Source organism: Dromaius novaehollandiae, chromosome W, assembly GCF_036370855.1.
Source record: "Dromaius novaehollandiae isolate bDroNov1 chromosome W, bDroNov1.hap1, whole genome shotgun sequence".
NCBI classification, from domain to species: domain Eukaryota; kingdom Metazoa; phylum Chordata; class Aves; order Casuariiformes; family Dromaiidae; genus Dromaius; species Dromaius novaehollandiae.
The window spans coordinates 41,948,973-41,961,044 of record NC_088130.1 but is presented as its reverse complement, the minus strand read 5'-3'; the positions used below and the strand labels follow the sequence as shown (position 1 = coordinate 41,961,044).

General features: G+C 38.6%; 1 protein-coding gene across 4 annotated transcripts in view; it reads left to right on the top strand.

The window, feature by feature from the left end:
- LOC112983664 (DNA mismatch repair protein Msh3) overlaps positions 1 to 12,072 on the top strand; it is a 118,872-nt gene that overhangs the window by 47,911 nt on the left and 58,889 nt on the right. For 3 of the 4 annotated variants that reach the window (XM_064500066.1, XM_064500063.1, XM_064500067.1), the window contains exons 11-12: positions 3,860 to 3,944; positions 4,530 to 4,639. In XM_064500066.1, coding sequence (XP_064356136.1) covers positions 3,860 to 3,944; positions 4,530 to 4,639 — 195 coding nt within the window. The remainder of the gene's footprint in view (positions 1 to 3,859; positions 3,945 to 4,529; positions 4,640 to 12,072) is intronic. The other variant, XM_064500065.1, reaches the window with a different exon arrangement.

Sequence of the window (12,072 nt, the reverse complement as noted above, 5' to 3'; positions counted from 1 at the left end):
GAGATTAATTTAAGGTTAGTGGAATCGAAATGCAAGTTCACACATCTCAAAATGGTGGTGGACATCCTTGCATTTTCAAGGGAGGCATGGTGTACATGTGGTTTTCATCTCTCTTGTGCCTTGATGAGTTCAGAAACATTCATGCAAGACTATGCATAGGTCTGTTTGCCCACACCTACTATGTACCGTCTATAAAACTTTGAGAAGTACTGGGAGGTTTCAACATCAGCTCAGGATGATGGGGGACAGAAAAGGGAGGGCATGGTTTCAGGCCCCAAGTAAAGATGCCCAGCAGAGGGTTTGCCTTATAATTCAAGACCACAGAATAAGGGTGGCAGGTGGAGCCTCTTGCACTCCAGAAGTTTGGAGTTGTCGGAGTGCCAAGGCTGCGTGTGAGGAAAGCCATCCAAGACAGCGCACGTGTTTAGTTAGAGAGGGGGGAGTTCAGTGGCACAAGAGGAGAAAAGTAATTCAGGATAAAAATAGTGGAGGTTATTGTTGTCTCTCCTAATCTTTCACAGGTCATCTTATTTCTGTACTTGTTCTATATTTTGCTTTTTTCAGGTTTTTTTGCTTTGTTTTGTTCTTATTTTTCTCTTGGAGTTTCTGGGTTCCCATTACATCAGGGATCCAGATCAGAAATTCTAGCCCTGTGGCAATATTCACTAATAAATTTAAAATTCTGATTAATTAAATATAAAACATAGGGAAGGACCTCAAGCCTGGACTACTTAGACACTGGTAAATGTCTTTCATACCTAAAGCTAGTGCTTCTGAGAAATAAAGGGAGACATGTTTTTACTCCTTATAGCTAAATGTAGATTCCTGCAACTCTTGTCTAAATACGTAATTTTGTTCTGTGGTTCATTCACCCTTAGAAGTCTGTAAGACATGGACTCTAGAGGTCTGTAAAAGATAATTGAGCAAAGAAAATCTGCTGCTTAGTAGTCTCTCAATAGAGTGCCCTGCAGCTTCACTGGAAAGTTTTTCAGAGATTTGCAAAATTAAAGTACTTGAAAACTACTGATCTGAATAACTTTACATTCATTTAGGATGAGTTAGTGACTGTGAAACTATATGTAAAATCTCTGGTGGAGTGAATAATAAGTAAAGCATGAAAAATGCCCTCCACTATAAGCCTCTTAGGATGCAGAATGACCAAGAAGATACAGTTTCACAGGTAGCATATAAGAATCAAAGTTTGAGGTTGCAGCTTACTGTCATAAAGCAATCATAATAACCTTTTAATACACATCTTCAAGTATGGTTCTACTCTGAAAAATTATTTTAGGAGTAGGACCCACTTTCTCATGGGTATTCCCCAAACGTCTCCTAAATCTTACTAGAAATTTTTATTTCTTTTTGTTTTCTCTTTTTATTTTCTCAGCCCAGATGGCAGGATCCTACCTTGGCTTACTCTTCGGAGGTGGAATTACCAGCTAGTTCCATCACTCCTGTTTTGTGCTGTTTAAGTACTTGAGAGAGCTGTAAGTCTGTTCTTTGCAGCTCAGGCCACACCTTTGTTATCTATAAAAGGAATTGTTGTCTTGTGCTCTGGATGGAGTGACTTTGAAGGGTCACTTTCACTAATGCAGAGGATGTCTAATAGCAGCACGTTAGAATTTCTTGCAAGGATTTTTGTTGATACTCTTGCTGCAAAACCAACACTGACTTAATACTTCTTTTGAGGCTTCTTCTCACGCTATTTCAGTCCCTAAATTCCCTACAAAAAGTCTTTCTTTCACATTTTTATCAAGTTCTGACCCAAGCTGAAGGAAGATGAAGGTGTAGGAAGCAAAAGAAGTTCTGTGCTATGACATCTAGAATTGTTGGCTGGGCATATTCTGCAGCTGATCTTGGCTGCTATTCATGTACTCTTAGCTCTCAATTACTAGGGTTAATAGCAAGGTGGAGTAACGCAGAGGAAACAAACACCTGGATAATATAAAGCGTACATAATTTATGTTGTGAGAACAACATTAGCATATTTGCTTTTGAAAGACTACTAAACGGATTTTGCCCGGAAGCATAGGTAGTTGACTTTAAATGCCATCAGAGAGCAAGCCTGCTGTGAATGGAGTACGTTCTGGGTTAAGTGCTCTGAAGCACTGGGCCTCAGCCCCAGCTCCCAACAGGAGCTAGTAAATTCACGATCTTGAGAGTTGCTCATGGATAATTGAGAGTTGATAGAAGCAGCCAAAAGCATCTTTTATGCTTTCAGGAAGAAGTAAAAAAAGACATAGTTCTGACCTGGCTGGGTTTAAGGGATGACAGAATTGAGTAGTGGCAGTAACTCAGGAAACCCTGAGTTAGGTAAGTCCTGGAGGTTAAAGAGGTGCTTTGGAGGGGTGGGTAGGATTCAGCATTGGTTATAGGGATTCAGAGCCAAGGAGAGATCATTCTCATTTAATCTTTGCCAGTACCAGCAGCTATGACTGAAGATAATAAAAGAGAATATTCTTTTGTTGCTCATAATATTGTCTCCTTTGGAAAGTTCTGCTGCTTTTGCCTCTAAGATTTTGTTTTGTGGGTCAACTTTGCTGATTGTTGAGATGGCACACTGGAGCAGAATAATGCTGTGTATGGGGTACCGTTCTGAATCAGCTGTACTTTCAAACTACTCCAGAACTTCTTGAGGGCATTCAGCTGAACCTACTTTTGTCTTTAATTTCTGCAGAAAATTTGACCCATTATTCAGGAACAAAATTACTAGCAGGTCTGAACAGGTGCATGCAACACGAACATGTAACATTAGTCTCAGAATATTTCATGTTTCTGTAAGTTTTAGTCCTTTTTTTTTTTTAATATAGTAATAATGCAGCTCTATGCCTAACAGAAATTTGAGCAGCCCTGCCCAAGAGACCTTACAATCCAGCACATTGATTTTTTTATTATTTATTTATTTTTTGTAAAGTCAAGAAAACAGTTTTAAATCCTACCCAGCAAGTCATTCTTCTCAGGCTAAGACAACTAAAGAAAGAGTGTCCTAGATTTTGTGCAAAGAGCAGTCAGCAGTATGATTAACCTAGACAATCATGGCTTGATTTGTCAAAATCATTTAGTGAGTATCTTGTACTTCCCTTTTCTGTCCCAACTACCGCAAGTATATGTCTGAGACTGAGATAATTTTCACGTCTAATATCATTGTTTTATTAAGTTTGGTTCTATTCTGGTTTTGCTTTAGCTATATGTAGAAATCATAACTTGTTGGGCTGGTCTTTTCTTGTTCTGTTAGCTAATGTCAAAAAGTCAAGTCATTTTGGTCATGGTTATGTCATAGTAAAGATAAGAGGAAATAGTTTAAATATACCCTATTTTTAGTTTCCTCAATAATTATACTAACAGACTTTAAATTATTTTTAGTTGTAAAATACACAAATATGTATTTTGATATGCTGTTTCGAGTTATATTAAAATCTGCTTGACTCTCAAAGTATAAATTCTTAATCCTAGCCCTGCTTCTAATACTGTAAGTACAGTGACCATAACAGAGCACTAACAAAAGTATGTACTACTTCAGTTGCTTCATAAACTGAAGAAGGGATGCTTCCTTAACCATTTAGTGGGTCAGGATTAGAAGATGACAGGAGAGCTGGATTTTATTCTGAGCTTTGTCAGAGTGATTGTAGAAAGTAGGGCAAGTGATTCTTTAAATCTCATTTTCCCAAACAGTAAAATAAAAGATGTTATTAGTGTACAATTGTTTTATTTATTTGAACAGATTCTGTTTTCTTACTTGATCTCTTTTTGGTTCATATGTTTGATGAATTCTCTAATGTGAGAGACTTGGTAGTGTTTCATTGTTATGTCTGCTCCCATATTTAAAATTTAACATCTGAAATTCTCCCCCCCTGCCCAGTAGTTTCAAACGGTTGTCAAGTGAAGCTGAATACATGACAATTAATGCGACAACGATGAAAAATCTTGAAATTTTACAGAATCAGGTAAGGACAAGTGTAATGATTTGTTAATACGTACTGATATTTCCAGAGCTGTTTGATGTATTGTTCCCAATGAAGTTAATTAAATTAGCTTGAAAATCTAAGTTAGAAAGTTTAAATTATTTTAGATGGGATAAAACTGGAGGAAGAGTGCTTTTTCAGATGCATAAATGACAGTTAATCTCTACTGACTTTTAGTATGAATTAGGAACCTTACTGCATGTTGACTAGCAAAGAGCCTTCCTAAAATTTGAAAGTTCTTGAGCAACTGCAGTTGAGTGATCTGACTGTAGTAGGGTTTGTTTTTATTCTGTGCTGCTGGTTTATGCATTGATCTAATTTAACTTGTGGAATTTATTCCAGTTATTTTCTGAAAACGATTTCTGGCTAGAGGAAATAGGTACTCAAGCATCTTAGGACTGCTGAAGATAAGGCATTATTTGCGGGGAAAAAAAATGAGTAGAGGGACATGTTGTAGTTGCAGTATCTTAAAGTGTAAACAGAATGTTTAAGTAGTATTGTGAAAATCTTATAGATATATGGTTGATTGTTCAGTTAAAAATAGCAGGGCTATTTTTATTATTTTAGACTGATATGAAAACAAAAGGAAGCCTACTCTGGGTCTTGGATCATACTAAAACTTCCTTTGGACGTCGGAGACTGAAGAAATGGGTAGCCCAGCCTCTTATGAAATCGAGGTGAAATATCTCTTTACTTTTTGTTAAATCGATATTTCAAAATTATGAAGTTGAATATGGCCGATGTATTTATTTTTCTCTAAGGTCTGAGAACCACAGCAGAGTTTACAAAGGAAATGAAATGGCAGAAGATGTGGTTGTTGTGTGTAAAGGTCTGAAAGAGTTAGACCTCTCTGTTTGGCCACAGAGCATCCAAGGAGTTCAGTAACAGTAGTGTTGGAGCCGGTTAGAAATTGCTATGCAGGGTCTGATTGGGTACCGGTCTGATCCAGGATCCTCCTTCCGGCAGTGGTTGAGGATGACCTCCTGGCCAATGTTTTGTTCCTAAACTTGCCAGTCAGTGTTTGATGTCTCTCTTGCCACAGAAGGATTTACATCCTTGATCTGTTTTATTTGTTCTAATGTAGTTGTGGATGTTTCTGTTACTCCTGTATGCAGTCTGTTGCATATGCAAGTTATTTCCTTTTATTAGTTTGGAAATGTGCTAATTGTTTGCTCACTGTTGTATTTTGAGCTGTGCTTATTATGTAAGGCTTTAGAAATGATTTATTCTGTAATAACTACTGTGTTTGTCTGTATTTGTCTCTGGCTTGAAACAGTCTCTGTCTTTTCTAATTTCTCTTTGCAGTCTCTGTTGGAGTCTTGAACTTGAATATGTAATAAGTAACAGTATTAGAGTCGTTCTGTGTGATGTTCGTTGCCTATATTTTAAGTTTTTGGATCTACTCCCTTCGAATGTGCATTCCCTGAGAACTGTGGATGAAGAACCTACTCAGTTGTTGTGTTGTTCGCTTCAGCTGTTTCATAAAGAAATTTCTCTTGGTTTGGTTAACCAGAATAGTTTGTTCCCCTCTATTTTGCATTTGTTTTTGATTTGCTAATAAAAGGCAGGTCTTAGAGAAACAGTGAGCTATCCTACTGTTTAGCTTCTTGCTGTTGTTGGTAATCAGTGAATGTTTCTTCAGAAGCATTTTTTGTCTTGACTAATTTTAATATGTTACAGCACTATATTTCTGCACCATGGTTATTTAGGGTTTTTTATTAGCCTTTTTGTAGGGATCTTTGTCACTAGTGTTTAACAACAACAAAAAAAAAGTACAAAACTAACTCTTTTGTTCCTCCTATTTTATTGTTGTGGAATATTGGAGTCACCTTTTCCTTAATAAGAGCTGTGCTGGTTAGAAAGTATCATGGTCCAGTTTCTCTCAGGGATTTAACATGCAGATTTCAGTGCCCCCCACCCTTTTTTTTTTCTTCTGGCAATAGCTTGTATTGTGCAAGATAACTAGAACATGTTTTCACTTACTTTAAACAAATGTTTCCGATGTACTTTTCTGAAATGGTATGAGACTTTTTGGAAGTTTATTAGGTGGCCGGATGGAATTTCTGGGCCACTTTACCTAAGTAATTTTGAGATGTTGTTTGTTTTTCAGCAGTGGAGGGACCCTACAGCCTTTTGGGAACTGTATTTATAAAGTTGTCAGTGGGGGGAGCCAGAGCACAGGCTCTGGCAGGTACAGTCACATCACGGAGGACAGGGCCTGGAAAAGCAAAAATGGCCTCTAACCATTTTGCCAAGTGATCGCGTGTGTGGCACACCAGGTGACATACAGTTCAGCAATAAAGCAGACAGAGTCCTTATCTGGTCACAGATAGAAAGCTGCTTTGGGGGGACTTAAGGCTTTTTCTCTTAACCAGTAAATTTAATTAAAGTTCTTGGTCTCCATGCAAAACTGGCTTTTTGCAGTTTTGGTTCCTCCCCTTTCCCCTTTGCTCTTTGTTACTGTTAGGGAATCGATATTTTCCGTGTTGAGCCTGTGTTCTCAGCGTGGATGGAAATTCTGTGGTTTAAGATATAATACTACTCCTTAGCTGGAGCTAAAAGGGTACCTTGTTTCTGTGTATTTCTCCATTCCTGACTGTAAGTTGTAATTTCATGTGCTTAAGTGCGTCAGACATTTGGCAGTATTGTTTCCAGTAATGCACGCAGATGCAGTTAGGGAGCAGTCTGTAATTGTAATTCACCTGTGCCTCCTGGAGTGACTTTTGCAGTGGAAGTAGCATTTCTGTAGTGCGTCTTTTCCAGTTAGTGAGTGGGTGCATTTCCCTTGGTGTATCAGAAAGTGAGAGGGTGTGATTACCACTTTATACCTGGTAGTTGAAAATCACTTGGGATGATGACTAGATTTCCAGGGGAGAAACAATATACTAGCTTTGAGTAAGTGGTAAAATGTGTACAGGTATCTTATTTGGGCAAACTTGAAGATATCCATTAGGTCATCAGTGATGTTACATATTTTGAGATTCCAAGAAGAGGCTTTAAACATGAGGCATGTGCAATTCTAAAAAAAATTGGCTTAACCAAGGAAGGTGCAATGTTCTCATTTATTCACCTTGTTCTACAAAGATGACAGAGATAAGAATGTATTAGTCATGGAGGACTGAGGTTTTTATGAGGAATCAGGAAAGTTGTTGTTTGTATAAACTACAGAGAAGTTATCTTGCGTTGTCTATCTTGCTTTTGAAATGTGAATTCCAATGAGTTCCTCTTTTGCCTAACTTCTGTAAGGGGAATGGAAAGAAAAAGAGTTAGTAAGCTGGGGTGGTTGGAACACTTTTAATTGAATAAAACATGCTGTTTCCTTGTGAGGCCATGGGCTTTCATCAGGAGAAGAGATGTGTATAATCGTATTTGATAGTCTAAGGCACTGGTCTCAGGAAACACAGGTGTGTGTAACATTTAAAAGTTTGTTTTTTCCTAATGCAAAATTTACATGAATTTCAGAATCTCTGAAGTTGACGTGAAACAGTCAGTGCTTTTTGGATAGCTAGAGGAAGAGGAGAAAGATAAGCGTATTGTAGGCCTACAGTCTGGTTAGCTTGTTTTCATGTGTTTTGTTGATGTATACAATGGATGTGTCATTTTATAGCTGCAGTATGGGTAAGTATAAAAAAGTTGTTCCTCTACACATGGACTGTCTGAAGCCTTATCTCTGTAAAATGTGCCTTCTCCTGTCTGTCTGTTATGCCCATGGTTACTCCCTCCCATCCTCAATTCCTGCATCTCCCCCTCCTATTCCCTAAGTAAAGTGGTATGGCTGGCTCCAAACTGCAGCTCTGCGGCTTGGCCAGGCAGGAGTCCAAACAGAGCAGGTAACTATTGAACTAATATTACATCCTTTCCCTCGCTGGGTATTAATTTATGCCTGTGCGCTTTGCGCAGCTTTTGCTTCTTGCGCAGTTAGTAGAAATTCTGTTTCCTTGAGACCAAAGTAACACTTTAGTCCACTTATTAAAGTTGCTTGGAATTTAACAAAGGGTTCAGACTGAAAAATGCAGATGGGTAGCTCAGTCACGTGAAGGTTTGTTATTTCCATAATAAATCAGGCTATAAAGCCAATAAAGTTGTGCCTAGGTGCTTAAAGTAGAACTTGAGATAAATGACAGATGCATAATACAAAGCACTTTCTAGCCTTTATAGGGAATTTCTGTAGAATTTCATTCCTGTGCAGAGAACTCTGCGGCCTGTATGTGTAGAAAGCATTGCATAAGAGTGTGGGCTTTTTCTTTCTTTCTTTCTTTTTCTTTTTTCCTTGTCTTTTCCTGGAAAGGTAAAATATCTCTTGAATATCAGTGGGCGGACTTCATGAAGTGGCATTTCTAGTACTGTAGCCAAGGGGAAGGTAGAGACTTTGTTATTTAAGTGGAAAATAACCTGGAAATTGCTATTGTTTCTCTGTGCTGCGGAAGTGTTTAGTTTACAGGTTATACAAACATTTATAGTGCAAAACTTGAAAAGGCTGGGTGGGGTGGGGAGGGCAGGCAAACAGAAGTGATAAAATGTTTGGCCTGTATATGACATGTGAGTGTGTTCATTTGCAAAATGCTCTGGTTGCCTCTTTGGAGCGATATCCAGTTTCTTGAGGGTGTTTATGGTTTGAAGTGGCTTAAACAGACCGACTGATTTGTAATTGTATTTCGAAAATATTTTGTTGACTCTCTTAATTTTTCAGTATATTATATATGGGATGTGTAGAAGTTCATGTAACAAGGTTTCTAATAAGCTCATGTGGTGAGGTATAAAGCTTGCAAATTACGGAGAGTAGCATGTCCTGAACATAGCATGTGGAAGTGAGGCAACCTTCAGCCCTGAAAGCTTGCCCAGAGCTTTGGGAGCTAACAGACTTTGTCCTTGTCAGCCTGTGTTGAAATAGATCTTCTGTCCTAAAATCACCGGTGTGATCACCCCAAGTTAACGTCCATGCTTTAGGCATATGTGTCACTCCTGGTGTGCAGCAAGCCGCAGAATACCCTCGCTGTGCTGGAGTAAACTTAGAGTGCGCAGTGTCACAGGGAGAGAGGAGGGAGCAAACGTTTCACCGGGGTTTTGAGCCTCTGCCATCACCGGGAATTTGTTAAATGAAAGTGAGCAGCGCCCGCTGCAGTGGGGGTCCAAGATCCCTGTCCCCGCTTTCTGTGCGTGATCCCGAGCCCGCAGGCAAGGAGGAGAGAGCACGTAGCTCAGCATGCTCGCAGGCCTGCTGGGCGTCCCGGCATCCTGGCTGCTCTCTCTGCCGCAGGGGGAAGAAGCCTGGGGGACAGAAGCAGCTTGCCTGATTCCTTCAGGCTGAAGCATGGGATTAATTTGTTAAATAGTATTCTGGAACACATCAAATACATGCTGATCCAGCCTGTATTTTTGGGTGCCCCAAGGAGATATCAACAAATCAAACACTTGGAGCCTCTTTATGATGAGCTTACATTTCTAGCCCCAGATTGACCCTGTCCTGTCAGTGTGTCCCTGCTTTACTGGGACACAACTCCGCATTCTTGTCTCCAAGACCCACTGGTTGCAAGAAGTGATTATAGGACTTTAATGGTTGGAAACGTCCATGTCATTTCTTGCCTGCATTTGTTTGTGATCAAATTTGATTTTTATTTATTTATTTTAGTTAAAGCTGATATTTATATATACAATTTTTTCCCTCCTTGAGATATTTAGAGAGTTGACAACCAAATTCTTAATTGCCTTTCAAAAAACCTTTCAAAAAAAGATTTCCATTTCTCAGTGATTCTAATAGTCTTTGTAGTGCCCTATGTTTTCCAGTTTAAATTTCTTTTTTTGAACATAACCAGAGCTACACATAATGCTTTTACTGAGGTTGAATCAGTGCCTTGTAGGACGGTACTAATAATTTCTTTCTCTTAGTCTAAATGTACTTCGCCTGCAAGAGCATAGAATGACCACAGCTTTAGCAAAATCAGTACTCTAGACAGTTCCTCCTCTACCTCTAAAGAGGAGGAAGAGTGAAATTGGTGCTGTTAGTGCAAGATGCTTTTATTTGGAGGAGATGTACTATGGAATTGGGAAGAAGAGGTTCCTTTTATAAGGAACATTGGAAATGATGCATCTTTCCTAATACAAGAATAGAGTGATCTAATTCCTCTCATTTTGAATATATTGAGTCCCATCATATATATGTACTTCTATGCACAAAGTAGAAAGGAAAGTCTTTGAAGTTTGACTTTGTCCTTGTTCCCGTAACTAAAAGACATCTGGACAGTAAAACAAGCTACCTAAGGGTGTTTAAAAGGAACCCATCTTAATTCAGAGCTAAATTGGTTACCATATGATACCATCAACATCCAGAGCTAGATTAGGATTTTTTTTGCAGAGGTGATTTAGAAATAAAATCCATCCATCATGCAGTAGAATTTGATGGGCTAATTTTTCCTCCTAGGCATAAAGATTTTACACCATTAGTGCCAATATAAAATGCACAAATGCAGGTTATAACATATGCCTGAAATCTCAAAATTGTTGTAGTAGAGAAAAAAACTGCAGCATCCTCACATGTATTCACTGATTTTGCTAGCTGTGCTTTGGTACCATTGTATGCGGTCTCTAACTCTGTATCAATGTAGTAATCAGGCATTCATTCATGTAGGCTAAAGTAGCTAACGGTTTCCTTTTTTGGCACAAATGGCTGAAATATATTGTGTGTGAACATAAACAAAAGTGTTTGATTGCCATTTGCATATTTGATACATTTTTTTAACAGATGTGAAGACAAAGTTTATAGCACTTATATATTGCTTTTTGAGATCCATTCAAGAACATTGTCTTCCCATAACTGCACGTTTATTTAGGGGAAAATTGGACCTCTGTAAAGGGGAAGGAGACATTATGAATGTGAGAGTAAGCTACTCTGTTTCTCCTGTATGTAGGAAAAACAAATGAACAGATCCAGAAGGATGTTAATTTGTTAGGTTTCATTTAAATTTCACCACAGTAATTATCAGATAGTTACAGTTGTTTGTTCTTTTTAGTTGTTGCAAATGCGTGTGGTGGCATTGGTCACGGCGCAGCCTGACAATTCAGGATTTACCCCATAAGGTACCCAGATTCCAAAAAGAACCGGGGAAGTAGAAAGCCAGAGATGCACTGTTTAAAAAAACCCAAACAAATGAAAAAACACCTACATATGTAGTTTACTGATTGCTTAGTGGTGATTCCACCATGACTTTGGTTTTTGATAGCAGTAATTGCTTTTTATGGCAGAGAGTTTGTTTTGAAGCAGAAGGGATAGTATCCCGCCTCTCTAACCTCATAAACTACTATGAAATTTTGTTCTGTAAACTATGTTCTGAAGAAAGGTCGAGGAAAAGGCAAACTGTATGAATGAGAGAAAATGTAAAGCAACAGGAGTCAGTGTGGCCTTGATGTTGTCCTGTGTTTGAAAGTAGCCCGTAGCAGATGCCCGGAGAAGGGCGTGAGAACGGGGCAGCGGGGCAGGGTTGCTTGGCCTCAGTGCGCGTGGGCAGTTTGTGGCTCAGGGGCTTCCCCCGGCACAGCTGAGCGCCTCCCCTCTCTAGCCAGGGTGGATATTTCCAGAGTTTAAGTAATGTGTTTTCTTTGTTCGAAGTGGTGTAGTTAGGGAGGAGGCTGCTAGGCTTTGATCTGGATAACAGGGTTCGTGGAAAACAACATTTCATGTTTTGAACCTTCTTTATATTTTTCAAGTGTAAAATTTTTGTGACTGATACTTTTATTTATTGTTTTGGTCTCTAAACAGATCTATTAAAATGAGTTTCAATATTTTGCATTCACTGTACTTGATCTATATCCTTGCTACAATGAATGAACATGTATTTTCAGCAGTTAGCATAAGTTAAGAGATTTCTGATAACTTTGTGTTGAAAATATTTAACTTGTATAAAGAGAAAACCTTATGTAACTGAAAATATTGTAGTTTCTGGTGTAGTAGTTTCATCATCAAACTCGCTATGCTTTAAATACAATGAATAATTACCACATCTAAACATGTTATCTTTTCCTCGTTGTAAGAGAGAGATCTAAGCAGATCTGTCAGGGCTGCTGTTTGCTACTGTGCTATTTAGTTTGTTAAGATGGTAAGGTGTTAATTCAGTGT